The sequence below is a fragment of the Leopardus geoffroyi genome, chromosome E1 (genome assembly GCF_018350155.1).
Source record: "Leopardus geoffroyi isolate Oge1 chromosome E1, O.geoffroyi_Oge1_pat1.0, whole genome shotgun sequence".
Lineage (NCBI taxonomy): Eukaryota > Metazoa > Chordata > Mammalia > Carnivora > Felidae > Leopardus > Leopardus geoffroyi.
In genome coordinates, this window is record NC_059330.1 from 673,981 (window position 1) to 701,847 (window position 27,867).

The 27,867-nt window shown below is 63.8% G+C and overlaps 1 protein-coding gene across 4 annotated transcripts in view; it reads left to right on the forward strand.

Moving 5' to 3' along the window:
• The first annotated feature begins 7,828 nt into the window (after positions 1-7,828).
• PITPNM3 (PITPNM family member 3) overlaps positions 7,829-27,867 on the forward strand; it is a 74,677-nt gene continuing 54,638 nt past the window's right edge. For 2 of the 4 annotated variants that reach the window (XM_045487294.1, XM_045487295.1), the window contains exon 1: positions 7,830-8,308. In XM_045487294.1, coding sequence (XP_045343250.1) covers positions 8,260-8,308 — 49 coding nt within the window. In that variant the 5' untranslated portion in view covers positions 7,830-8,259. Of the gene's footprint in view, positions 8,309-8,407; positions 8,792-27,867 lie in introns of those variants that run through there. The other 2 variants (XM_045487297.1, XM_045487296.1) reach the window with 2 other exon arrangements.

The window sequence follows — 27,867 nt, forward strand, 5'->3', positions numbered from 1 at the left end:
TGTTTCCCAGCCCCTAAGTTAGTCAAAGGGATCGACTCACCCAAGTTCTTGCTGTTGAAGGGTCAAGACCCCGGCAAAAATCAGGTAAAGGCTACGGACCTTTCCTCAGAAAATGCACACACACATGCACATGTAACACGTGCACACACGTGCACAGATATGCTTGCACACACATGCACAGACGCACGCACACACAGTGCACGTGTGCACATGCATGCACACATACACATGACAGAGCACGTGTATACACATCGCACGCACGCATACGTACACACGCACAGGCACACACCACACGTATACACACGTACGCATTTACACCTGCACACGTATGCACACAGCTGCGGTTTTGGGGGCTCCCAACCCCTAGGCCCAGGCAGGTGGGACACCTGGTCAAGGAGGCCTGCTGGAAGGCCCCCCCCTCTCCCCCGCCATGTCGCGCTCCGACGCGTGTGCCTCGCAGGGGCTGTCTAGGGCATTAAAAAAAATGTTGTTTTTAATATGTATTTATTTTTGAGGGAGAGAGAGAGAGCATGAGTGGGGGAGGCACAGAGAGAGAGGGGGAGACACGGAATCCGAAGCAGGCTCCAGGCTCCGAGCCGTCAGCACAGAGCCCGACGCGGGGCTCGAACTCACGAGCTGCGAGATCACGAACCTGAGTTGAAGTCGGACGCCCAACCGACTGAGCCTCCCAGGTGCCTCTGGAGGCATCTTCTCATCTCTGGGGGAGACACAGGAGGGTTTGTTGCCCTTTCCTGCAGAGCGCGTGCAGGGCTCGCAGGCGTCAGCGGTGACACTGGCTCCGGATCCAAGGTCTCGGGTCTGGTGCACATCCCTTTCTCCCTCTTGATGTGTGAGAAACCTCTCCCTTCCGGAAACAGAGCTGGACTCGGTCGCAAGTGTTCTTACTCTCCGAGTATGAAAGAAGGGGACGCCGAAACATGTAAAACCGTCCGCAGCCACTTGCCCCCCCGGACCCCATGCGTCCGGCAGCCCCGCTCACACGCCCCGACAGCAGGTCACACGCCCTCCAGAAGGTTTCGGGAGCCCTTCGCTCTGGCGGGGCCTCAGGAGCGAGCTCTGGGGATCACAGGGTCCCAGCGTCTACGGAGCTTGGAATTCAGCATGCAGCCTCCCCTCCGAAGCGTGCGGGACCCCCACTGTCCTGACAATGTACCCGTGAGGCCCACATGCCTCCCGCTACCGTCCCCGAAGCCGGGAGAGCTCACGTGTCCCGGCTCGGTCAACCAGCTGGGCCTGAATGAGCGAAGCAGAGATGGGGGTCCCATGAGCAGTGCGGGCACCTGTGGTGTAGACGGGGGCCGTCAGGGGAGTCGGCTGCTGCGCTTTGCGGTGTTGGCTCTGAGCAGCCTGGGTTCCTCTCTGCCCCCCCAGACGAGTCAGCGAAGCCTCCTTTGGTCTCTCAGACCCTAGGAAACTCCCCTTCTGCCTGAGAGCCTGAGCGTGTGTCTACAGGGACAGGAAGCACCCTGCCGTGCGCGTGCCCGTGCCCTGCGCACACCGCCTGCACTGCGTGCCGTTTGTGTAAGCAGGCACTCACTGCTGCTCCTGCCAGCGGGGGGCAGGACGAGGACAGAGCAGGAGGGGCTCCCGGGGGTGTGAGGAGAGAGCCCAGTGCTAGGAGCCCCGTCTGACCGCCCGGAACCTGGACCCAGCGTCCCAACCTGTGCAGCAAGACGTGTCCGCTGAGCACGGGGCATCCCTGAGTGGGGCCTGGGGTCCTTCCGACTCCCACACCCCCTTCCTCGCTGGCACAGAGGACGTAGGATTCTGGCCTCCCCGAGACCCGAGTCTGAGCAGGAGCACAGCGGGCGGCCTCCTCCGCAGCCCCTGGCCCCTGGCCTTCCCGACACTGCCCACTGCGGGGCTTTGCTTTCTGCCTTCGGCAGCTGATTTACATGAAAAACGGATTTTATTTCTGGAACCGCCTCTTCCTTCCCCCTCAGCCCCCGTGAGCCCCCGGACAGCTCCTGGCGGACCGCAGCCCCTCGGCTGGTAACCGAATGGGCACGTGCTTCACTGCTGCAGCTCAGAGGGGCCGTTCCCGTCCTCGCCGAAGGCCGCACGGCCCGGGGTCCCCGGGGTGCCTTTTCACTCCGCGGGTAATCTAGTATGTCCGTAATGAGTGCAGTCAATTCACTCTCAGAGCCTCGTAAAATTCGGCCTTTTCGCCATCGGTACACAGCGCAGCAGGGTCTGCGGGGACAGGGCCCCTCCCGGGCCGGGCGGCCCCACCTGCCCAGCCTCCCCCACGTGCTGATGCGGGGCGTGGACGCCAGGGGGCGGGCCGGTCCACCACTCAGGGCCTAAAGAAAGATGGGTAGCTTGTGAGCCTCAGTTTCCTTGTCTGCGAAGTGGGAGGGTTCATGCTGCTTGGACAGAACGAGGCCGCTGGGGGCACAGGAACCACACAGAAAGTATCTGCTGCTGCTGTGCTCACAGGGTGACGAGAGCGGCCCCAGGAAGAGCTCCCGGCCTAGGCCCTGGGGGCAGAGGGGTGGACAGGATGACCCCCCTCCCCGGGGCTCCCTCCCCCAGGGACCCTGTTCTGGCCCATCCGAGCCCCGTGAGCCCCAGCAGCGGGTGCTCCCCGGAGCCGAGACCAGTGCGCGCCGCACCTGAGCCGCACGCGGCGACCGGGCCGCCAGGATTTGTTCCCGGCGCGAAGGAGCCCCCTCGGAGCTCAGACCTCCCGCCTCCTTCCCCAGCACCGCCCTGGGAGGCTCCCGGTGGGCATCACTGTGCTCAGATGTGGGGGAGGGAGATGAAGTTCGTGTCCCAGCGGAGGTGGGGGGCGGTGGGGCCCGGGCTGCAAGTCAGGTTCTCGAACTGGGGCGAGTCACCCCACTGCTTGCGGCCTCGGTCTTTCCGTCCGAAATGAAGACAGGACCACCTGAGAGCGATTTGTGATGCGGTAGTTAGGGAAATCTGCGTGTTCCCGACGCCCCACCATCCCAGGGCTCCGCGTGTGCCCCGGAGTCTCCCAGACGAGAGCACGCAGTGCAGGGCGACGTCCGCACAGCGAGAAGCTGTCCTAAGTGGCCATTGAGAGGGCTGGAAAACGGGGCTCCCCGGGGGGCCCAGTCGGTTGAACGCCCAACTTCGGCTCAGGTCATGATCTCCCAGTTCGTGCGTCTGAGCCCCACATCGGGCTCTGTGCGGACAGCGCTGAGGCTGCTGGAGATCCTCTGTTCCCCTCCCTCTGCCTCTCCCCCACTCACACTCTGTCTCTCAAAAATATAATAAAACGTCAGAAGGGGGGGTCAGAACAACAAGGGGAGGTGGCTTTGTGCTGCGAAGTATTACGCGGGGCTACAGGCAAATCTGCAAATATCGATGTGTACGGAGCTCAGGCACCACAAAGGGAAGGGGAGGGCGGGGAACGAGCTGTCCGCCCAGGTGCCGGGACCACGACGTTCTGGATGCAGACTTGCAGGTGACTGACGTCGTGCGCACACACAGAAGGAGCCTCCGCAGATAGACCAGGGAGGCAGACACTGGAGGAGGGGAGGGGAGGGCAGCTAAGAGCAGGAGAGACGCACACAAACAGGGCCACACAGCGTGGCCGGAGCCGGAGCGAGGACCCGTCGGAGTAGGGGAGCCCGAGGCCCGGTGTGCACGCGAGGGAGCGGCAACAGGTGTAGACGAGTGCTCGGTGCAGGGGAAGCCACGCCTGCTGACGCAGGGTCTGATTGTGATTTCCTGTCCTCGCTGGACCGGCGGCCTCAGTGGCGGAGCCCTGGCTGGTTTCCCCGTCGACCTGTTGCTTCTTAGGTGCCTTGCTGTCTACGGCAGTGTCTGACTTTCCGTGTTCTGGAGTCTGGCGCGTGAGCCACGTTGTGCGTGGGGCTGGGGCTGGACAGGTGAGGCCATGTGGACGGTGCTGCAGGATGGGGACGGTCACACCCGCCACCAGCGGTCGATTTCCAGCCGGGTCCTAATTCGTGTCTGGTCTGCGTATAACTTGAAGCCGGCTGGGCCTGCTCGGGGCCAGTGTCAGCAGTCCTGACGTGGGACAAACACAAACCGCATCCCCTGCAGGGCCGAAGAAGGAGGTGCAGTGTCGCTGGCATCCCCGACCGTGGATGGGGGTGGGGGGGGGGGGTGGGGTGGGGTCGTGCGCCACAGCGTAGCCTCCTTAAGCACCTCCTCGGAGCAGCCGGGACGTCTCCCCCTCGTCCAGCTGTCGCCCCCTGAAGAACCTGCCCCTCGGCCCCTCCAGCCCCTCCCAGGCCCTGTGATGGGCACCCTGCTTGGTGAGACAGAGAAGCAGGCCGAGCAGCGACCTGACCCTCAGCGGCCTTGCGCTCAAGCCCAGGTGGACATGGCCCCGTTCAGCGGGTTCTGTGGGTGTTTGTAGAAAACGCTGAGGATATGGCACTGGAATGTTGACCCCGGAGCCCCCCGTCGGAGGCCGGAACGGGACACACTCTGTGTAACCTCGGAGCCTTGGGCTTGGTCCTCCAGGCTGGGGGCTGCCCTGGCCGGGGTCCTTGCACGTGGGGTCCAGGGCACCCCCGAGGGCTCATTTGGCCTCTGCAGATGGCAAATGAGACCCTTGGCCACCCAGCGCCTCCTTTACGGATGTGCTGTGAGGGTGAGGCCGTGGTCATCCACGTGGCTGAGAACGGGCTCCTGCTGAAGGGTGGGGGCGGGCGGGGTCCTGACCCTCCTGAGGTGGAAAGTGCGAACAGACTACATCAGCAGGAGGAGGGCCGGGGGGGCTGCCGATGGACGAGCAGGGTCCACCAGGCGTCCCGCGTGGCGGGCAGGGCTGGGAGCAGCCACTCTCAGAGCTTCCCTGGAAGGCTCCAGAAAAGAGCATCTGTTTCCGAGGCTGCTTTTGTGAGTGGAGGCGGCCCCCGCGGTGGTGACAACAACCTAGGGACCCGGGAGGAGGGGCCGGGAGTCTCCAGGGAGGGAAGGTGCTGCCAGAGGTTCAGGGGAGACCGGGGGGGGGGGGGCGCTTCTCTGCCCGGGGCCGGGGCGGCCCAGTCCACCTGCCGTCCACCAGCAGAGGTCAGCGATGCGGCACCGGGCCAGCCCGGTGTCCCATCGGGGAGCCGGGAGCAGCCGGCCAGGCCCCACAGGCCCCGCAGTACCCACCCCACCAGCCAGCACGTCCGGAAAGGAAATGAGTGTAGCCGGGCGTGCCTGCCTTTCTATGGGCCCGTGTTGGCTCCTGATGACGGTCACTTACCTTTCCAAGTGCGTGGACACCAGCTGTCCCGGATCCGGGTCCAGGCCCGGACTGCCTACCTGCCTGGAGCTCTCGGTCTGTCCAGTCGGCGCACGCGTTCTCGGGCGGTGGGCGGCACTGACCTGGGCACCCGTTCACCAGTTCTCGGGGCCGTTGTGCTCGTGGGGCCTGGGAGCCGCGGGGGCTCTGGAGGCAGAAGTGGGACACGCTGTGGACCCAGGTCGGCCTGGAACCCTGCCCGGGACACCGGCCACAGAGCTGGGGGCCCACAGACACCTTCTGGCTCCTGCTTCCCTCCTGCGGGCAGCCGAGGGCAGCGTCTCCGAACGGCTACTTTTTCTTCCTCCAAACACGGTGGTTCTTCTGAGGCAGGAAGTTAGTCCCCAGCAGGCAGTCCAGCGGCCCCGACCATCCCGAAGTGTTTGCTCTGCCCGGAGGCTGGGCCGGAACCTCCTCGCGGGCTGGTAAGGTCCACGCGGCCGGGTGCACTCCCGGCTGGACCGCATGCAGCCCTCGGGGTGAACGCCAGGCAGGCCGGGGTCGGGGAAGCACAGAGCCCAGGGGCAGCTGTCCTGAGGCAGGGGCCCATCCGAGCGTGGGGCGCGGGCGGTCCGGCCACAGGACGTGTGCACTTCCCACCAACGCGACACCGGCCCTTGACTGCCCTCTCGTCCTCTCCCAGGGGTTTGCGGCGCCTGCACAGAGCGGTGGGGAGGGGTCTCCGTGCCCACCGCAGGGTGCACCTCCCCTGAGTAGGGTGCATCTGCCTGTGTGTGGGTGTGTGCACGCGCACACACCCACACACATCCACACGTATACGTCCACATCTGTGCACATCCCCACCCAAACCCACGTGCACATACCCCCACCTGCACACTTGCACACATACATGCACACACATGCTTAAAAACACCTGCGCACAGGTACACACACGGACACAGAACCACACACACACACACGCGTACATATTCTCATATACACGCATATACACACATCCACACATGTGTACGCACCTGTTCACCCACACTTGCACACCCACACACATCCACACACGACATCCACACGTATACGTCCACATCTGTGCACATCCCCACCCACACCCATGTGCACATACCTCCACATGCACACTTGCACACATACGTGCACACACATGCTTAAAAACACCACACAGGTACACACACAGACACACAACCACACAGACACGCATGCGTACATATTCTCATATACACACATACACACACATCCACACACGTGTACACACCTGTTCACCTACCCTTGCACACACACACACCCACACACATCCACACACACATCCACACGTATATGTCCACATCTGTGCACATCCCCACCCAAACCCACGTGCACATACCCCCACCTGCACACTTGCACACGTACATGCACACACATGCTTAAAAACACCTGCGCACAGGTACACACACAGACACACAACTACACATACACGCGTACATATTCTCATATACACGCATACACACACATTCACACACCTGTACGCACCTGTTCACCCACACTTGCGCACGCGCGCACACACACACACACACACACAGCAGGGCCAGGAAATCACAGGTCCCTGCAAACTGCAGTCACTGTTGCTGCTGTAAGCCAAGGGCCCCGGGGAGGCGCTCAGGCCCGGTGCGTCGCCCCCCCCCCCCCCCCCCCCCCCCCCCCCACCGAGGCAGGTTTATTGCCTTTCGGTGGCCATTCACACCCACAGCCCAGGTGGCCAAACCTGGACTCTCTGCGGGGGCCCAGGCCTCTCGCCGTGCCCCGCCTGCAGGGAAGGGTGAGGGCAGCCTGGCACAGCGGGCAGAGCACAGGCCAGCAACCCAAACCTGCGGACCGCCCACAGCGAACCTTCACTTCCGTTCCTTCACGGACAAGCTGGGTTGCGCACCACACCTCTGAGGGCACCTGCGGGTTCACAGACCGGCTGTGGATGAAGCCGCGAGGTCACTGCCCGTCCGGCCAGCACTCACTGCTGTTCCCATCCCCACCAGACCCCAGGAACGGGGAGGGTCTGCAGGAATCCATTCACGCTCTTCCGGGGGGACGGGGGGGGGGGGGACCAGTGGCACACCGGTGAACAGCTGTGGCTCTGTGTCCCTGGGGCTTCTGAAATTCCGTCTTCTGGAGTCAGCGCTGCCGTCTGGTTCCGGGATCCAGAGCTCCCGGGACTGGGGGACTTTCGGAGCTTCTGGCGAAGCTGCCCTGGGGAGTTTGGGTGGAGGGCCTTAGGAGGCCCTGCTTTTGTTAGCTGGGACACCAGTCAGAAGGACCCACATGTGGGTCGTACAAGATGCAGGTTTCAGCTCAAACGAGGAAAAACATTTTCACGGACAGCACCATCCAAAGACAGAACTCTGGCTCGAGCTACTGGGCACCCTGTCCTTGGATGGGGTCAACCAGGAGGTACAGGCCCCTTGATGAGAGTCCTGTGGATGGAGTCAAAGACCCAAGCGGGTGCGGGGACTGGATACTCACGGAGACTCCGGTGGCTCCACCTGGGTCCAGTTTCCCACAGAGGGGCTGATGGAGTAAGGACCGAGGCTAGCCGGTGGGGGGGTCACCTAACGCACCTTTTCCCCCAGGAGGCGAGGGTGGGGCAGGGAGGGTGGGGGCCTGGCTGTGGATTCCTCACGAGTTGCCGAGGGCTTGTTTTCAGGGCAGGGCCTGGCGGGTGGAGAAGCCCTGAGGACCAGCGACCCCAACCTTTCCCGCTGCAGGGGGCAGGGTGGCATTGCCCTGTGCCGAGAGCTGGAGGGCCGGGGACCCAGCCCAGCCCTTCCCCGGCTGCCAGCCGGGCTCTGCTGCCTGGGGCTGGGCTGGCCTGCAGAGCCCTGGCTGCGAAGCCTCCAACCGGCCTGCTCGCCGGATCGTCTGCAGCCCGGCGTGGGCACGCGGAAGGGCCGCTGCCCGCCCCCCACTCCAGACTGCTGCAAGCGGACTGGCTTGTGCCGCTCGCGTTCCTGCGGAGTTAAAGGCACTGAAGTCCCTCCCCGTCCCAGGCGGGTCAGACCCTGGAGATGACCCCGGACGCCAGCGTGGGGGCTGACGGAGGGCCCCAATCCGCCGGTGACAACCCCCCCCCCCCGGCCCCACCTCCCTGTCCTCTCCTCTCTCGGTACCCCTCCCGCGCGGGGCCCTGGGTCTCCAGGCTCCTCTGATCTCCCCCTGCCCCCCGGGGGTGCCTCCCCGGCGGCGCCGCGCCCCCGCGCGCACCGCAGGGCCTGCCCGCGTCTGCGCCCCCCGCGCGCTGCGGTGTCCGGAGCCGGAGCCGGGCGGGGGTGCGGGCCCGCGGGGGCGGCGTCGGGCGCCTTCCTCCGCCAGTCCCTCCCCGGCGGCCGCCGCTCGGCGCCTTTAAGGCAGCGGGAGGGAGCGGCGAGGCGGCGGCTGCGGCGGCCGAGGCGCGCGGGGCGGGGGCGCGGGGCGCGGCGCGCGGAGTCCGCTCGGGGCCGGAGGAGGCTCGGCGGCCGGGGCCGGGCCGGGAGCGGCGAGGAGCGCGCGCGGCGCAGCCGGAGCCCGCCGCCCGGGACATGGCCAAGGCGGGCCGCGCAGGTGAGGGCGGGCGCGGGGAGGGCAGGGCCGGCGGCCCGGGGGAGGGACCCGCGCGCGGCCCAGGTGAGCCCCCGCGCAGGTGGGCGGAGGTTCCGGGAGGGCCGGGCCCCGCGCGCCCCGCGCGTCCTTCCTGCGCCCCCCGGTCCCCGGAGGGGCGCCGCGGGCGGCGGTGGGGGGTGGGGGGGCCGGGGCTGCGGCTGCCGGGTCCCGTCCGGCCGCCACCCCCCCTCGGCTCTCCGGGCAGCCCCGGAGCGCGGGCACCGGAGGGGCCGTCTTGAGGCCACCGCTCCCTCCCGCGCCCCCAGCGTCAGCCCGGACGCGCCCCCCCACCCCCACCCCCAGTGCCGCCGCTCGCTCCATCCGGGACGCGGCAACCTCTCCCCCCCCTCCCCCCGCGCCACCCAGCTCAGTCAGGAGACCCAGATTTCTTCTGGGGAAGGAGGGGTACTGCGCGCCGCACCGCTAGGGAGCCGTCCCGCCCCCTCCCCCACCGACCCCGGACGCAGAGCCGCAGGTGCGAAGGTCTGCGGGTCTGCAGGCCTGCCTCCCGTGGGGTCCCGCGGGCTCTGCGCTCCCCCGGGCGCGGGCAAGGAGGCCAGCGGGGTGAGGGAGTGGGCGTCAGTCATTCGTTCGTTCCTGCATTCATTCATTCAGCCAGGCGTTCATTCCCCAGCGTCCTGCGTGCCAGACCCGAGCTGGGCGCCCCGGGGGGTCAGGACGGTCACCCGGCTCTGCCCCCGTCTGCACGGTCTGGGCCTGGCGGCGCCCCCAGAGGCCCCGGGGGGAGGACAGACCACCAGGCTGGCGCACAGTGGCGACACTGGCGTGTGTAAATGCACCGTGAACTCACCCCCGGCCTGTGACCCTGGCAGGTGCGGTGCTATCCCTGGGGACCCGGCCTTGGTCTGGCACGAACCCCACCCCTCTACCCACAAGCAGTGGCCGTGATGGAATGAGTGTGAATTCGCCCGTACGCACACTCGGGCGAGCACCCTGGTCCGTGGGCACGTCCGCTGCCGCCCCACGGGTGCTGCTCGGAACCTTGGGCCGGTCCGGACCCCCCTGTACGCACGCTGGGCGTGCGATTTAGGGCCCGGAGGAGTCCTGCCGGGGTGGGGCTGGCTGAGTGAGACGCATCTAAACACCCCTTTCTCACTTCCCTCCCTCTCCCCTCCTGGAAAAGGCTGTCTCCCTCTTCCTCCTCCAGGAGCCTGGGGCCTTACCCACCCCCTCGCCTCCCAAAGGGCACATGGCAGGGTGTGTGTCCCGCCCGCCGCCCCGCTCCGCGTGTGCGTGCGCAGCCCTGCACAAACCACCTGCCGGGTACAGTCACCACGGTAGAGGCTACCTGTGCCGCCAGAACTGGGTTCCGGGCAACATGCAGTGATCCCGGGAGGGTGGAGATGGTCCTGGTCCCCCTTTAAGGCATCAGAGAAGCTCTCCCTCCACGTGGCCCAGAGGGTCTGGGCAGAGCCCGGGCACCCAGCCGGGTCTGCCGGACTCTAAGGGTGCTGAGTGACAGGCTTTCTCCATCACCGCCCCGTCAGGCCACCCCCACACCAACGGTCTGGGGTGCAGTCTGGTCCCTCTACTGTGGCCTGTGGGTCGTTTGGTTCCCCAGCTGCCAGTCCGTGGGCATTTGTTCAGTGCCGGGCGAAAACTGCCCCGAGCGTCTGTGCCTCGTGTGGCTCTAACATCTCGTCTTTTCTGGGGCATTCTGTGTTCGGCCCTTCCCTTCGGGGCAGCCCTGACCCCTCCTCTGTGGATCCTGTGCCCGTACTCGGCCACCGCTCCAAGGAGCCTTTTCGGGATTGAGCCAGCGAGATGGGGTTACGCCTCCTTTTCTCAATCTTTCTGGGTTACTTTGCATTTTGTCAATGTCCCTTCTCTTTAGGCTCTAAGCCTACTGACCTGAAAACAGCTTCCGGTAACATGTGTATGGGACCCACGGTGGTAAAGCCCGTGTGGAATGATCGGTGAGCTTTAGAACAGAGGCGTCCTCGAGGGGGGCGGGGGGGGGGTGTCCCTCTCTGCACAGCTGGAGACACTAGGGCCCAAGGAGGGGACATAACAGAGAGGGTTGGCTGTTCGGGACTGTCTACCACAGATGGGCAGCCTGGTGATCAGAAATGATCAGGCCTCCACTCTGGGGTGCCATTAGAACCAAGGGTGGCTGAAGGTGGGGGTGCAAGGCCTATAAGGGTATGTTCTGTGGCCTAGGAGACATTTCCTCTGAAAACTGGCCAAGGGACCACCTAGTGAGGTTTGGGCCCCAGAGCCACCACAGTGCGTGACTCCGGGATCATCATATCGTAGTCCAGTGAATGGTGTCCCTGGGCTTGTGCAGTGTACCGCCTGAGCAGCCAGCCATGGCACCGTCAGCTATATCAGACAGGCGCCGAAGGGAGGCAGTAAAAGGACTTTCACTTGGTCGGGAGGGCCCAGGTGCAGGAAAACATGCTGTGAGGTTCCAGAAAGGATTGGGTAAATTACAGGGTGTGGATCTCAAACGGGTTACTACTAGTTCCCAGCATCTGGGAGATTTCAGTCACCCAGCCCAGAAGTGTTGTGCCCTGTGTCCGGTCTTGAGGGGAGGGAGGGCCCTGTGGGAGCTCCAGGTCCGGTGGACTAGGGCGGGGGTGGGCAAGGCCTCCCTGGGGGGACCGCTGTTCACACCCAGGCCTGCCTGTGGCCATCCTCCAGTGCGGTACAGACCGGAAGAAACTAGGGGTGGTTCGAAACAGGGAGGGCTGGCGCTCTCTAGGAGCCGCGCCTCAGAAGCTGGCCGATTTGGGCAGGAAGGTGGCGAGGGGCAGGCCTTGGGTCAGCTAGGGGCTGGACGAGGAAGATTTTCCCGTGGAGGGGCCAAGGTAGGGTGGAGGTAGGGAGGGTGGCAGAGGGGTCCTGAGGGTGGGGAGAACGGTCTGGCCCTGCACGGAGGCCCTGGAGGGTGTGCGGGGCAGGGCTGGGGTGCTGGAGGGGTGCATGGGGAGGGGCGAGGCTGGAGAGAACTCCGGACAGAGAACAGCATGGGAGGCGGGGCGGGGTGGCGAGGTAGTCCCTCTGCCTGCTTCGAGGGCGGCTCAGACCCGCGTGGCAGAACCCACTCTGTTGGGAAGGGCTGGTTCGGCTTCCTGCCCCTGCCCCCCCCCCCACCCACTCCCAGTGCCCCAGCAGTTTGGGACCTCTCAGCTGGGCAGGGCCAAGGCGGGTGGGGAGTGGGGGGGGGGGGGGGCGCGGTGCTGGGCCTTCCAGGCTGGAGGAACCAGTTTATTTGCTCCCAGGAGCTGGCCATGTTCCGACGGCCTGTGGGCTGGATTGCATCAAACCCATACTCTGGGGGGGCGGGGGCGGGGGGGCGAGCACTGATCGTCCAGTGGCAGGGACAGGGGGACACTCCCAGATCCTCCTGTTCAGAGCCCTCGGCAGGCCCGGCCAGGCCACAGAAAGGTGGTGGCAAGCCGGGCCTCGAACCTGCATCTCCAGAGTCTCGGTTCGGACCTTGTTCTGCCGTCACCCAGCTTGTCACCATCTCCAAGCCAGGCCGCGTCCTGGGCGCCCCCGCTCCAGCCGTGGCCAGATCTCTCGGAGGAGGGTGGGATTCTCAGCACTCTGGGAAGCTGCCGGGGGATTCAAGGGGCCAGTCTGAGGAACCCCCAGGCCTCGGGCACTAGGATGGCTCGTAGGTGTCCGGGAAGGGCATGGCGTTCCGCAGGGAGGTTGCAGATTCACTCGGAGGAAACGCTGGGTCCAAATCAGAAGCCAGCGTCCCAACTCACGGCTTGTCTAAAACTTTGTCTCTGAGACGCCTTCCCTGCAGCGGTGGGAGTGCTGGAGCTCTGGCGGGTCTCCTGCCCTCTGCGGAGCCACCTGTCCCAGCGGCTCACCGGCGGCCCGGCAGACCCCAACTAGAGACCCTTTGCTGCCCTGAGGTCTGGGCCCAAGCCCCTGTCCCAGCAGGAGGCCCCTGTTTGCGAGGCAGGTGTTCGGGGTTCGCAGGTGGGACACAGAGTGTGAGCCCACGGCTAGACACCCCTGGCTGGGCCACGTCGGATCGGCCAGGAGGTGTGACGTGTTTCGTGGACGTCTTAGCCTGTTGTGATGGTTCACCCCCGGGAGAAGTCCGGAGGTGGCCGATCCCACCTGTTAATCATGTGCGGGGCGGGAGACCGAGGCCAGAAGGGCACGAGGTCGCCCGGAGACCCATGGGGCTCCGAGCGTGGGGATGTCCCGTGGAGTCCAGGCGTGGGGGTGGGAGGCACGGGGTCGGTGGGCACAGCCTGGCTCGTGGTGATGTCGGCTGCCGTCCCCAGCATGCTCCCACCGGGCGGCTCGACGGCGTCTCTTTCGATGAGGGTTGCTGTGGCTCCCATTCCGTGGATGAGAAAACGGAGGCCCAGAAAGATCGAGGGTCTGGTTGTAGACGCCCGTGAAGTGAGAGGCAGAGCTGGAGGTAGGACTCGGGTCTCGTCTGCTCTCGGATTCGCCATTCCTAGCGGGGAAGCTGTGCCACGGAGAAGACGCTGGTTGATCCTGAACCGTCTCTGGGTTTCCTCATCGGTGAGGGGGCAGGAGGAGGCGAGGAGGAGAGCTCTGGGGCCAGGACCAGCCCCCTCCTCGCTGGTTTGTGCCTTGGGGGCCCCCTCCCCCCTCTCCTGTCTCCCAGGGACCCCCAGAGGCGTGGGGGGCAGGGCAGAGGACAGAGAGAGCACATGCCTCTGGGGGGCCTGGCCTGCCCATCACCAGATCTGCAGCTGGGCTGGGGAGGGGGCAGCCGGTCCCCCACCTAAGGGCTGGAGTGGGAGGGGGCCGAGAGCATAGCAAGTGAGTTTGGAAGCCACGTGAGATCCCAGCCCCACCCCACCCCCCCCCCACCGCCACGGGCCCTCGGGCTCTCTCTACTCCCCGTTTTTAAAATTCTTGTTTTCTAAAGAGAAAGAAAATGCTACATTGCAACCTCTTTTGCAAAGGAAGGAGCCGTAGTGAGTCACTCCGGAGGTAAAGCCACCTCCAGGGCCCCACGCCCGCCCGCCCCCCTGCACAGCTGTGTGGCCACAGTCCCCGGGGTACACGTGTGGGTGGGGGGAGCCTCCTGCCTGTAAGCGGCTCCGGGGTGGGAGCAGGGGCCCTGCGGCGGCCCCCGCCCCCCGCCTCCAGGCTCTCCCGGGGCTGCGTTTACGAGGTTCACTCTCCTGCGGCCTGAGAGCCCCCTTGCGCCTGTTGGCTCGGCGTGAGGCCGGGGGTGGCCTGTCTGGGGGGCGAATTCAGGCCCCGGGGCGGGGGGCGCGGGGGCTCAGTGTGCGTGGTCAGGGCCGGCGGGGACAGGTGCTCCCTGGGCTTCTTGGTGCGACTCTTCCCCAGGCCGGAGTGCCGCAGAGCAGAGCGCGGGGCTGACCCTGCAGGGGAAGGTGCCCGCGGGGTGTCTGGAGCCTGCCTTCCTTGGAGAGGGCCCCCCCCCCCCCGTTTGTTTGCAGAACTGCCCGGGCCGGGCCGGCGAGGAGGTGTTCCCTTCCCAGATGACCCGTTATTCTGGAAGGGAGGGAAGGTAGCAGCCTGTCAGCCGGGTTGCCGAATGAGGGTTGGAAGCAAAAATAGATGTGGCAGAGCAGAGAGGCCTCTTCGGAGGCGCCTGCCGCCGGGGCCCGTGCGCTGGGCGCCCCGTGTGTGCCCTGCTCAGGGAGAGACCTAGGTGTGTGGGATGCGGGGTGAGCCCGCAGGGGCAGCAGCTGTCCGGGAGCCTGTCCCTGGAGGCTTGCGGCATCCGCGGCCGGCCGCCCGTCATCACGCGCACACCTCTGACCTCTGACCTCCTGTGTACCTGCTCCAGCCGTCCCGATCGGCGTCCTCCTCCTCCCCCTCCTCCTCCTCCCCCTCCTCCTCCTCCCCCTCCTCCCCCTCCTCCCCCTCCTCCCCCTCCTCCTCCTCCTCCTCCTCCTCCTCCTCCTCCTCCTCCTCGGGATGCCTCTGCCCGGGCCGTGGCCTGAGGCTTCCCTCTCCTGCCCTCACCCCCCTCCCTCCCTGGGGAGGCTGGTCCCTGCTGAGCAACTCTGGAGTCATCCCCGGTGGTGAAAGAGCTATTTTCGGCCTTCCCATTACTGCCCAGCGTGCAGGGGGTGTCTGTCCCTTGTTGGCCCTTCGTTCCCTTCGCGTGCGGTGTCGTCTGGAGCAGCGAGAGCCTCGCGCAGCCCCCAGGGTCCCCACCCGCGGCTCCTGGGGCTGCGGATCGGCACCCGATGGGGGGCCTGCCCGGCAGAGGCGGCCTGGGGCCCCACCCTGCTGGGTAGCAGCCTGGGAGCTGCAGGTGGTAAGTGCCCACCTGGGGTCACCGTGACCCTTTCCCCTCCCTGCTCCTTGCTTCGGGCTCACGGTAGGTAGCCTGTGGTGCCCTTCGAAAACCCGGGCCGGCTCAGCGAGGTGGGGGTCTCCGCAGCATCCTCCGCGGCCCAGGCCTCTGTTTCCCGCTCCCTGCAGGGGCTCCTGGGGGGGACTGGCAGGAGGGCCCCCCGCCCCATCTCCTGTCCCCCACCCCCCCTCCTGAGGAGCCCTCGTACGGGCAGGTGCTATGGGAGCTCCCCTCAGCGCGAGGGGCAAGAAGCCGGTGGGACAGAGGGGGGGGCGTCTGGGGACCTCTGCTTCCACCGGGAGGTCAACTTGTACTTGTGAAAAGTACAACACATAGCCAAAGCTGTCAATCACTAATTGCTTCCGGAGTAACGTGATTAACGGGCATTTAAATGCTATATTTATGAGATTACCCGCAGGTCTTCAAGAAGCGTATTTTTTCAAAGCAACTGGTTTGGCCAGCCGTGTCCTGTTGGGAGACGGGGATCCTGACCCCGCTCTGGCCCGCGCCTGGGCATGGGGGTGTGACGGCGGCCAGGCCAGCTTCCTCCGTGCGGCTCTCGGCTGCAGGCGGGGGTCCCTGCCCCTCCTTGTTGGGCTCACGGGCCGTGCGGGTCCCTGGCTGCACAGAGGAGATGCCCCTTGACGGTCCCCCCGGGGCCGGCATGGCCGGGGTCAGGGGAAGGCGGTGCGAGCGCGTTTGCTCGGTGGTGCCCTATTGGCAGCTGGCTCTGTGACCGGGCAAGGAGAGGGGCCCGTGGCCTGCCGTGTAGCCGGGTCATGGCCGCATCTGTGCTCAGGGCCGTGGCTCCATACGTGGGCTGGTGCCGGTGCGGGCTGTGGTTGGGGCCAGGTCGCGTTGTGGCTGGTGTCAGGCTCATTCTGGACTCCTGGCATGGAGCTGCCTGGTCCCCCAGAAGCTGGACTCCTTCCGGGCCCTCCAGGGTCTGGGCTCCGGGTACCCGGAGCCCCAGCAGACAGGCCCTCCCAGGGCTCCCCGCGTGTCCCCGAAACAGCTCAGCCCCATAAGCTCATCAGTGGCGCATACAGCAGTTTGGGACATGTTTCCATAGCAACCAACCCCCAGCCAGCATTGGTTTCCTTCGATGATGCTTTTTTTCTGGAAGCAGCTTCTCCGAGCCTGTCGGTCCCTCCCTAGTGTCCCCACAGCCCCGTGAGGTCTGCCCTGGATTGGTCCGCTTCCCAGACTCATCCTGGCCCCAGGGGGGCCTGAGGACAGGCCGGGGAAGGGGGGATGCTCCCCCGAGAGGCCCACCCCCGTGGTCCCCCCTGAAGTGGGCCGGGAGAAGCTATGGGCCTGTGGGGGCCGCACCAGGTATCTGCCCCAGGGAACCCACAGCCCGGGGGCAGGCAGGCCTGGACCCAGGTGCTCGAATGGGCACAGGTGCGGGACCTCAGGGGAGCACGGAGGAGGCGGGGCCAGCCCGGGCCTGGGGGAGCACCGAGGAGGCGGGGCCAGACCAGCAGCATGGGTGGGCATTAGCACAGGGTGGGCTGGGGGACCCTTCGGGCACCGACGGGCAGGGACGGGCGGGAGTGAAGACGGCGTGGAGGGAAGGAGCGCAGTTCCCAGAGGCCGTGAGCTGCCGGAGCCCAGGCCGGCAGGTGGAGGGAGCACGTTCTGGCCCCGGGAGCTCAGAGGCTGGGGGGGGGGGGCGGGGAGCCGCACCAGGGGAGGGGATGGGGACCCGCCTGCTCGGAGCAGTTCCCGTCGCGCCCCCTGCGCCAGTTTTAGGGCCTGAGGACAAGGGCCGCCCTCGGAGTTTCTGTGTGTGACTGTTCGGTGGAGGGCCAGGCCCCGTGCTCGGCCTCTCTCAAATATCCGTTCGTTTAGGGGCGCCTGGGTGGCTCCGTGGGTTCAGTGTCCGACTCTTGATTTCCGCTCAGGTTCTGATCCCAGGGTCGTGAGTTCGAGCCTCGTGTTGGGCTCTGCACTGAGCGTGGAGGCTGACTCTCTCTCTCGCTCGCTCTCTCTGCCCCTCCCCTGCTCACACTCGCTCTAAAAAAATTTCATTCAGTTACTCCTCATGGCCACCCTCTGTAAGTCCTGTCATTACTCCCATTTCACAGAGGAGGAAACTGAGGCACGGCGTGGTGTGGTAACACTTACTGAGATGCCCAGGGGGTAGGCGGCAGGGCTGGGGCTTGAACCAGCACCAAGGGGGAGGGTGAGCGGGACGGTGGCTCACATCACACGTGAGGCAGAAGGCCCGGCTCTGGGGAGGGGGGGCCCCCGCCAGACCCTGCGTCTCACTCTGTCCTGCTCGTGGACCCCTGGGAGCCCGGGCGGGATCAGAGCAGCAGTGAGATGTGGCTCCGTGTTGCGAGGCTGGTTGTGAAGCTGTGTGAGCGTGTCTGTGCGAGCCACATGCAGGCTCCGCGCTCTGTGTGTCCCCAGGGTCCCCGCCGCCCACAGGGAGTCTGGTGGCCTGATTGTTTCCGCAGCATTGACGGTAGCGAGACCCACGCTCTGGAGCCGTTCTCGTACATGCGTGTGCACGTGTGTTTGTAAGTGCACACGTGTGGGTGTGCACGTGTGCATGTGCGTGTGTGTTTGTGTGTGTAGGTGCACAAGCATATGTGTGTCCGTGTGTGTGATGGACACAGAGAGAATGGGGACAAGGGCCTACGTGAGCCACAGCAGAGCACTTTTCTCTCTCAACCCATGTCCCCTGAGGCACGTGTTGTTGGGACGCAGCATGTGTCTCCTTGGCCTCGGGCAGGGAGGGAGAGGGCAGGTGCAGTGCTGGCCGCCCCACCCCAGCCTCTCGGGGGCACTTGAGGGTCCCTGGAGGTCTGGGACTTGGCAGGTGTTACCTGAACACCTGCGGAGTGTGGCTGTCACGGCAGACGCCTGGGTCCCCTCCTTGCTCCTTTGAGCCAGACTTCCCATTTTGGAGAAGGTTCTAGATCCAGCTTCTTGTAGAAGCGGCCTGATGGCTTTGACCCATGTCTTTCCTTCCTCCCAGCCTGCCCACCCTCTCTTTAAGGCTCAGCTGAGGCCTCCTCCCCGGAAAGGCCTCCAGGCTCTCCAGCCTGCAGGCCCTCTGCCTGGGGACCTGTGTCCACACCTGTGGGGCGCAGTGTTGACATTTAGTGCTGGGCCAGGCTGGCCTAGGGGGCTCCACTGGGTGCTGGGTCCCCAGGCTGCGTCCCAGGGGGAGGGACTGCTCTCTCCCTAACTGCTTCCTCCAGGCACCGTCTGGCCCCCATCTGGCCCTAGAAGACCGGCCCGTCCCTGGCTTTATAGGGCTTTGCCCTCCGGCTGGGCTCCTGGGCGCAGGGCGGGGTCTCCTTCCGGTGGGCTCTTGCCCTCAGGCTGGGGAAGGGTTTTCCCTTTTCCCTCCTGTCCTGATTTAGACCTTTAAGTCAGTGTGGTGGGGGAGAGGGGCCAGAGGAGAGCGTGTGGGGTGTGCTGGGGGGCGTCTGTTGGGCCTTGGAGGAGCAGAGGGGTCTGTGGCCCTGGGGGGAGGGCGCCCCGGAAGCCCCCGCGCCCGTCTAACCCTCGGTCCGGCTCCTGAGGGGCTCAGCGTCCCCCAAGTGCCGGGATGCCGCGTGCGGCCGCGGGCCGTGTGCGCGGAGTCTCCCGACAGTGAGGTCGCGCCTACCCATCTCACAGATGACAAAGGTGAGGCCCGCCAGCTTCCCACGCTTCTGCCGCGGATGCATAAGTGGTAGCGAGGAGCCCAGGTTTGTGCTGCTGCACGGCCACACGCTGGCCTTTCTGCGATGTTTTCGCCCGCTGCTGCGAGCTGGCAGGTGTGCATGAGGGACAGGGACGGGGAGGGGGTGATGTGGGAGCGCGTGTGAGTCTGTGTGTCTTCAGGACCGGCTCGGGGATGGGGAGGGGCTTTGGGAGGACGGCGCTCTCCAAGGAACGCAGGTGCACCTTCCGATGTCCACGTGGGCCTGGGGCTACCCAGACGCTGACCCGCAGACCCGGTGGGCAGGCTGGACGGGTCTGGCGTCTGGTCGGGCCTCGCCTCCGTCACTTACCAGCTTTGTGACCTGGAGTGAACAGGTGCAGGACAGGGACGCACGGTGCCCTCCGGGGGGCTGGTTAGGGTTCCTCTAGGTACGCGGGGGACACACGGTATCCTCGGGGGGCTGGTTAGGGTTCCTCTAGGTAAGCGGGGGACGCACGGTGTCCTCGGGGGGCTGGTTAGGGTTCCTCTAGGTACACGGGGGACGCACGGTGTCCTCGGGGGGCTGGTTAGGGTTCCTCTAGGTAAGCGGGGGACGCACGGTGTCCTTGGGGGGCTGGTTAGGGTTCCTCTAGGTACACGGGGGACGCACGGTGTCCTTGGGGGGCTGGTTAGGGTTCCTCTAGGTACACGGGGGACGCACGGTGTCCTTGGGCTGGTTAGGGTTCCTCTAGGTAAGTGGGGGACGCACGGTGTCCTCGGGGGGCTGGTTAGGGTTCCTCTAGGTAAGCGGGGGACGCACGGTGCCCTCTGGGGGCTCGTTAGGGTTCCTCTAGGTAAGTGGGGGATGCACGGTGTCCTCGGGGGGCTGGTTAGGGTTCCTCTAGGTACACGGGGGACGCACGGTGTCCTTGGGCTGGTTAGGGTTCCTCTAGGTAAGTGGGGGACGCACGGTGTCCTCGGGGGGCTGGTTAGGGTTCCTCTAGGTAAGCGGGGGACGCACGGTGCCCTCTGGGGGCTCGTTAGGGTTCCTCTAGGTAAGTGGGGGACGCACGGTGTCCTCGGGGGGCTGGTTAGGGTTCCTCTAGGTACACGGGGGACGCACGGTGTCCTTGGGCTGGTTAGGGTTCCTCTAGGTAAGTGGGGGACGCACGGTGTCCTCGGGGGGCTGGTTAGGGTTCCTCTAGGTAAGTGGGGGACGCACGGTGTCCTCGGGGGGCTGGTTAGGGTTCCTCTAGGTAAGTGGGGGACGCACGGTGTCCTCGGGGGGCTGGTTAGGGTTCCTCTAGGTAAGTGGGGGACGCACGGTGTCCTCGGGGGGCTGGTTAGGGTTCCTCTACGTATGCGGGGGACACATGGTGCCCTCCGGGGACTGGTTAGGGTTCCTCTAGGTAAGCGGGGGACGCACGGTGTCCTCGGGGGGCTGGTTAGGGTTCCTCTAGGTAAGCGGGGGACGCACGGTGCCCTCTGGGGGCTCGTTAGGGTTCCTCTAGGTAAGTGGGGGATTCACTGTGTCCTCGGGGGGCTGGTTAGGGTTCCTGTAGGTAAGCGGGGGACGCACGGTGCCCTCTGGGGGCTCGTTAGGGTTCCTCTAGGTAAGTGGGGGATGCACGGTGTCCTCGGGGGGCTGGTTAGGGTTCCTCTAGGTACACGGGGGACGCACGGTGTCCTTGGGCTGGTTAGGGTTCCTCTAGGTAAGTGGGGGACGCACGGTGTCCTCGGGGGGCTGGTTAGGGTTCCTCTAGGTAAGCGGGGGACGCACGGTGCCCTCTGGGGGCTCGTTAGGGTTCCTCTAGGTAAGTGGGGGATGCACGGTGTCCTCGGGGGGCTGGTTAGGGTTCCTCTAGGTACACGGGGGACGCACGGTGTCCTTGGGCTGGTTAGGGTTCCTCTAGGTAAGTGGGGGACGCACGGTGTCCTCGGGGGGCTGGTTAGGGTTCCTCTAGGTAAGCGGGGGACGCACGGTGCCCTCTGGGGGCTCCTTAGGGTTCCTCTAGGTAAGTGGGGGATTCACTGTGTCCTCGGGGGGCTGGTTAGGGTTCCTCTAGGTAAGTGGGGGATTCACTGTGTCCTCGGGGGGCTGGTTAGGGTTCCTCTAGGTATGCGGGGGACACATGGTGCCCTCCGGGGACTGGTTAGGGTTCCTCTAGGTACAGGGGGGACGCACGGTGTCCTTGGGCTGGTTAGGGTTCCTCTAGGTAAGTGGGGGACGCACGGTGTCCTCGGGGGGCTGGTTAGGGTTCCTCTAGGTAAGCGGGGGACGCACGGTGCCCTCTGGGGGCTCGTTAGGGTTCCTCTAGGTAAGTGGGGGATGCACGGTGTCCTCGGGGGGCTGGTTAGGGTTCCTCTAGGTACACGGGGGACGCACGGTGTCCTTGGGCTGGTTAGGGTTCCTCTAGGTAAGTGGGGGACGCACGGTGTCCTCGGGGGGCTGGTTAGGGTTCCTCTAGGTACACGGGGGACGCACGGTGTCCTTGGGGGGCTGGTTAGGGTTCCTCTAGGTACACGGGGGACGCATGGTGTCCTTGGGCTGGTTAGGGTTCCTCTAGGTAAGTGGGGGACGCACGGTGTCCTCGGGGGGCTGGTTAGGGTTCCTCTAGGTAAGCGGGGGACGCACGGTGCCCTCTGGGGGCTGGTTAGGGTTCCTCTAGGTAAGTGGGGGATGCACGGTGTCCTCGGGGGGCTGGTTAGGGTTCCTCTAGGTACACGGGGGACGCACGGTGTCCTTGGGGGGCTGGTTAGGGTTCCTCTAGGTATGCGGGGGACACATGGTGCCCTCCGGGGACTGGTGAGGGTTCCTCTAGGTAAGCGGGGTATCTGGCACATCCTGTGACTCAGCACGTCACTTTATCCATTTGCCCAACGTTTCTCGGAGCTCCCTTCCCCGGGACCCTGTGCTGGACACGGCACACAGAGGCAGCGTGGGGACCAGCTTAAGGACACTTTACCCCCCAAGTTCTGGGGTCACAGAGCCCAGACGCTAGCGGTGTGGCCCTCAGAGCACCTGATCTGTGGGCCCCACCCCATGCTTGGGAGACTCCCTGGTCCTCTCGGCATCGGGGTCCCCCTCTTCCCGAGTGTGTGGGTGACAGAGTCTGGGTCGGGAGCCCCCTGTCCACAGTGGGCAATGTCCCACCGGCCCGGCCCCCTCCCCCCTTGTACCTGTCTCCCCTCCATCCGGCTCCAGCCACGCGGCTTCTTCCCGCCCCTCAGACGTGCCCAGCTGGAAGCATGTTCGCACGCATGCACTCTGTCCGTGTACCCCACACGTGTGTGTGCAGGAGCATGTGTGCATACACACGTGCACACGCACTTGGTGTGTCTGGCCCTTTCTCACGACGGACACCCTGTCAGAACGGCCTTCCTCTCACACCCCCCCCCAAGTCACCCGCCCATCACTGCCTCCCTTTGTCACATAGGACCTCGTTGAAAGATCTGCTGGAGGAACAGGGGAAGGGCACACCCCCACGTGGAAGCCAGTCACGGCTGCTGCTTGGCGCTGCCCGCCTTCGCGGGTTCTCGTGTCTGCGTGCGTGGACAGCTGAGACCCCGCCCCACCCTTTCCCGACATTGTTTGCGGTGGCCCCTGCCTGAGAGGAGGGATTTGCAGGTGTCCAAGCAAACTTACCGTATGTTTCAAACAATTTTTGAGAGAGAGAGAGACAGAGTGTGAGTGGAGGAGGGGCAGAGAGCTGGAGACGCAGAATCCGAAGCAGGCTCCAGGCTCTGAGCTGTCCGCACAGACCTTGCCACAAAATTGCTGTATTTAAAAACCAATGCATAAATAAACGGTAAAAATATTTTTTTAGAAAAGGGGCGCCTGGGTGGCTCAGTCGGTTAAGTGTCCCACTTCAACTCAGGTTCGTGATCTCGCAGCTCCTGAGTTCAAGCCCCGCGTCGGGCTCTGTGCTGACAGCTCAGAGCCTGGAGACTGCTTCGGATTCTGCCCCCACCCCCACCTCTGCCCCTTCCCTGATCATTCTCTCTCTCTCTCTCTCTCTCTCTCTCTGAAAAATAAGTAAACATTAAAAAAAAAAAAAAACCCGACACTGCAGGGATGCATTTTGAAGGCAAGAATAAACCGTAAACAAGGTAAAATGTGTCTTTGAACAGAAATTCAGGTACCGACTTTGGCCACAGAGGAGAGTCCACGGGCAGGTGAGGGTCTATTCGAAAGGAGAGGCACACGAGAGTTCAGTGTCCACAGCTCCCTCCGTGCTGGCCTGTCCTTCAGGCCATGATGCCACCGTCAGCTGCTCGGGGAAGGGGGCAGAGGTAGGAGGCAGGATCCTGTTTTCTCCACGTCACTCTCTGCTGCGAAAATCATCTTTGTCAGTCACCCGACCCAGCTCTGCGTCCCCCGCGCCCCCGCAGAAGGTGAGCTCCGTGCGGTCCCCACCCTCTCTGCCGCCTGCTCGCCGCGGTGTCCCCAGCACCCAGCGCGGTGCCTGTGGTCCGGGCAGCCCTGTCTGACACCGAGCCCCCTCCGTCTTGGCCCACCTGCAGCGGGGAGAACGGCTCTCCCAGTGGAGCCAGCCCAGCTTCCCCGCAGCCGGGCCCTCCTGCCGGGGCCCCCACGAAGCCCAGCCCGTCACACACGTCGTCGGCGTGGCAGCAACCTAGGGTGATGGTGGCCCAAAGGGACGTAGTGGGGGTGGCGTGTGAGTGACAAATTCTGGAGGCTTTCTCTTTCCTCAGGCTGGAGAGAGAGAGAGAGAGAGAGAGAGAGAGAGAGAGAGAGAGAGTGTGTGTGTGTGTGTGTGTGTGTGTGGAGGGCTAGCAGAAACGTCCTTGCCTTTTTTCTTGGATGGAGTGTCTCCCGAACAGGTGCGAGGGCCACCATGTTGGGAACTTCTCCCAAACCTGGACCCTCGCTATTCAAGCTCAAGAACCAGGGAGACTCGGGTAAAGCTTCAGATGAGCCCATCTCAGGGACCGAATCTTGGGGCCAGTATGACTGTCCTGACCATCCAGGTGCTTGCTTCTTGGGAACAGGATGGATGTGGACCACAAGGGATGTCGGCATGTTAATATGGCGTGTGTGGTGGGTTTTAGACCTTTAGTATCTGTTGATGGAGAAACCGTATAAAATTCATGTAAATTCAGAAGTTTATATCGTCGTACTTTTGGTATCACCGAAATTTCCATATCCGTTTGATTTACACCTGCATGCACTTCTTTTTGTGGTTTCACTGTTTTTTTGGTGATATTGTAAGCGGTATTGTTTATTTAATTTCAAATGCTCATCCTTCATTGATAATAGAGAGAGTGCAGTTGACTTTTGTATATTGACCTTACATGCGGCGATCTTGCTATATTCAACTATTTGTTCTCATAGCGTGCTTCGGTTTGTGGATTTTGTAGAGCTTTTTTATTTTTACAAGGTTTTAAAAAATTTTTTTGGATGTATATTTATTTTTGAGAGAGAGAGAGCACGGACAGGGGAGGGGCAGAGAGAGAGGGAGACACAGAATCCGAAGGAGGCTCCGGGCTCTGAGCTGTCAGCGCAGAGCCCGACGTGGGGCTCGAACCCACGAACCGCGAGATCATGACCTGAGCCGAAGTCGGACGCTTAACTGACTGAGCCCCCCGGGGGACCCCATAGAGCTTTTTTCTAAAAAAGATGTTTATTTTGAGAAAGCGAGCAGGGGAGGGGCAGAGAGTAAGGGAGAGATCGGAGCTCGAACCCAAGAACCGTGAGATCTGAGCTGAAGCCAAGAGTCAAACACTTAACGGTCGGGCCCCCAGGCGCCCTGAGCCTTTGTTTTCTGTGTAGACAATGAGGCCATCTGAGAACACAGGCAGTTTTGTTTCTTGCCCCGTCTCACGGCACCGGCTGAATATCCTCCACTTACGTCAGGGACACAGTCCCTCCCCTCATTGGAAGTACTCAGTTTTGGTGCATCCCCTGCGGGAAATCCAGGGCGCGTGAGCGGGAGATTGCCAACCACCGTGCCACAACGCCCGCCTGGCGGGTAAGAATCGAAAGCTTCGAGGGTCCCCGTGGGGAGTGGGGGCCAGACCCAGCTTTACACCCGGAGGTGGCTTCCGGGCTTCAGAAAGGGCTTCTCGCCTGGCGCCCAGGCTGGGTGTGTGTTTGGGAGTTTGTGGGGGGTGGGGCAGGAGGGACAAGCAGGAAGCGGTGTCCCTGGGCCGGCGGGGCCGGCCTCACCCTTTAGGAACAGTTTATGTGCTGGGATCTGGGCCCTGGGCAGGGAACAGTGCCAGCATCCTGCAGGGGTGGGGCGGGGCGAGGAGAGCGGGGACTGGGCACAGGGGGCATGGGAGCCATGGCTGGGGAGAGCGCCCACTTCTCACTTGCTCATTGGCCCCAGCCATGTGTCCCCGATGGGCGCCTCCAACATGAGTCAGAACTGAAAACGGTTAGTCTCCGTCAGGTTTCTCCCCTCACACAGATGGGGAAACTGAGGCAGGGGCATTGCTGCTACAGGAATGCGGGTCTCTCCGACACGAGACTTGTGTGCCTGGTGGCCAGGGCTGAAGCCCCGGGAAAGACGTACCCTGTGTGCCTGGTGGTTTTACTGTTTGCCACAGAATCCAAGATGCGATCAGTAGCTAGGATGCACTATTATTTTATAAACCCTGGAACTATGTGGGGGCTGGGGGCGCTGACACCCCCATAGTGAGGGGCTGGGGGCGCTGATCCCCCCACATAGTCAGGGGCTGGGGGCACTGATCTCCCCGCAGTCAGGGGCTGGGGGTGCTGACCCCCCCCACAGTAAAAACTCTGCATATGACTGGGGCCCCTGGGTGACTCAGTTAAGCCCCTGACTTCGGCTCAGGTCGTGATCTCATGGTTCATGAGTTCGAGCCCCACGTCAGGCTCTGTGCTGTCAGTGCAAAGCCTGCTTGGGATCCTCTGTCCCCCTCTCTCTCTGCCCCTTCCCTGCCGGTTCTGTCTCTCTCTCAAAATAAATAAAAACATTTTTTAAAAAACTTAAAATATCTGCATGTGACTTTTGACCCCCCCAAACTTAACTACTGATGGCCTACCCTTGACCAGAGCATCGCCAGTAACAGAAACAGTCGATTAACACGTGTTCTGTGTGTGGTATGAGTTACATACTGTATAAGTGCAGTAAATTAAAGCTGGAGAAAAGAAAACGTCAAGAAACTTACATGAAGAGAAACTATATTTACAGTGCTGGACTGTGTTTATTGAAACAGGAAACCCCTGTGTGAGTTGGGCGTACGCTGTGAGCCACGACACAGGGTTAAGGACGACGCACTCCATGGGGTGCCTGGGTGGCTCAGGAGGTTAAGCGTCCGACTCTGGCTCAGGTCATGATCTCACGGTCCGTGGGTTCGAGCCCCGTGTCGGGCTCCGTGCTGACAGCTCGGAGTCTGGAGCTGCTTTGGATTCTGTGTCTCCCTCTCTCTCTGCCCCTCCCCTGCTCGTGCTCTCTCTCTTTCCCAAAAATAAATAAACATTAAAAGAAAATTTTTTTAAAAGCGAGATGCACTCCGGTTTTGAAGATGTTGGAGTGCATGAAACAATGCGCACCTTAGAACTGATAAGGTAGGATGGTTTATAAAATTAACAGCCCCGTGAAATTACGTGTTCCGTGTAAACGCTGCGCCCTCCCGGCCTCCCCCCGTCAGGTTCTGCTCTGTGGGGATAGTGTCTGGCTGGCATTTGGGGCACGTCCTTCCCGCCACGGCGCTGCCTCCGCATGTACGTGCGATGGCGGCTGATGTGGACACTGGCTGTGCCCCAGGCCCTGCGCTAAGGGGCGCTGTGTTGAATTTGCTCGAGTTTTCCGACAGGCGGCGCTGTGTTGAATTTGCTCGAGTTTTCCGACAGGCGGCGCTGTGTTGAATTTGCTCGAGTTTTCCGACAGGCGGCGCTGTGTTGAATTTGCTCGAGTTTTCCGACAGGCTCCCACCCCCACCCTGCCGTCTGAGGCACGGAGGGTGGAGGGCCCTCTGTCATCTCACGGCTTGACCCCTGGCCCCTTCCTCCCCCGACCTGAGCTCTTGACCAACACGCCGCGCGCATCCTCTTCAGACGTGGGAGCGTTTTTCGGGACGTGTGACCCACCCGCCTCCCCCTCCTCTCCCAGCCACACCCAGCGGGCAGCCTTCCCCGCACACACACCAGGAGCGACTGCGTCCTTGCGGCCGCCGCGAAGAAGTCCCTTTATGGTCGTGTGCGCGCGCACGCCCCGTCCCTGCGCCCGGGCTCTGGGGTTTCTTCCCAGGCCCCGGAGCTGCCAGAACGCGAGGGTTAACCGTGCACTCCTGACTGCTTCCTCAGGAAAATTACCGGGTCAGTTTTGTCCTGACGCTTTTCTGGTTTCAGTTTTGGCAGTTAGATCTCAATCCCCTGGGCAATGCCCAGGGTTTCGTGTGCCTGGGGGGCGGGGGGGGCATGGGGAGGATGTGCTGGGCACCCGCTGGTCCACGGCGAGGACCCAGGTGCCTGTGGAGGTGGGGCGGGGGGTGTTCCGGGTCCGCGTGCGCCCTTCCCCTGACCGTCCCGGGGACCCCTCGGCCCCCTCCCCGCCGTTAGTCATCAGAATTACTGGGCCTGAGACGCAGACTCTGACTGTACATCTCTTCTGATCCTTCGAGCTCCGGACTGATGGTGGTCGGTTCTTTAGAGGTGGGGAAACTGAGGCTGTGGTGTGGAAGGACGGCCATGCAGGTTGCAAGCGGCAGGGACGGCGCGGGGCTGGGGCTCAGGCCGTGCGTCTGCGACGGAGGCCGAGGTCCTGGCCGGGACACGCTGCCCGGGTATCGGCTGCCCCGCTCCTGCACCCTCCTGCCCTCCCCGGGCTGCGCCACCTGACCGGCCCCGGACAGAGACGCACGCGGGAGCACGTCACCCTGCGCGAGGAAGTGCACGCGACCGGCGTGATTTTCTGGGCCCTTCCCCCCGGTTCCGCCGACCTTGACGTCCCGTTGGCAGAGGGTGGCGTTGTAAGGCGGTGGTGCCTCTGAGCGGCCACCGTGACCAGGGCCCCTTCCCGCCGGTGTGTGAGCGCGAGGTCCAGCGCTCACCCTGCACGTTGCGCCGTGCGTTCTGGCACACGTGGAGCACTGTCC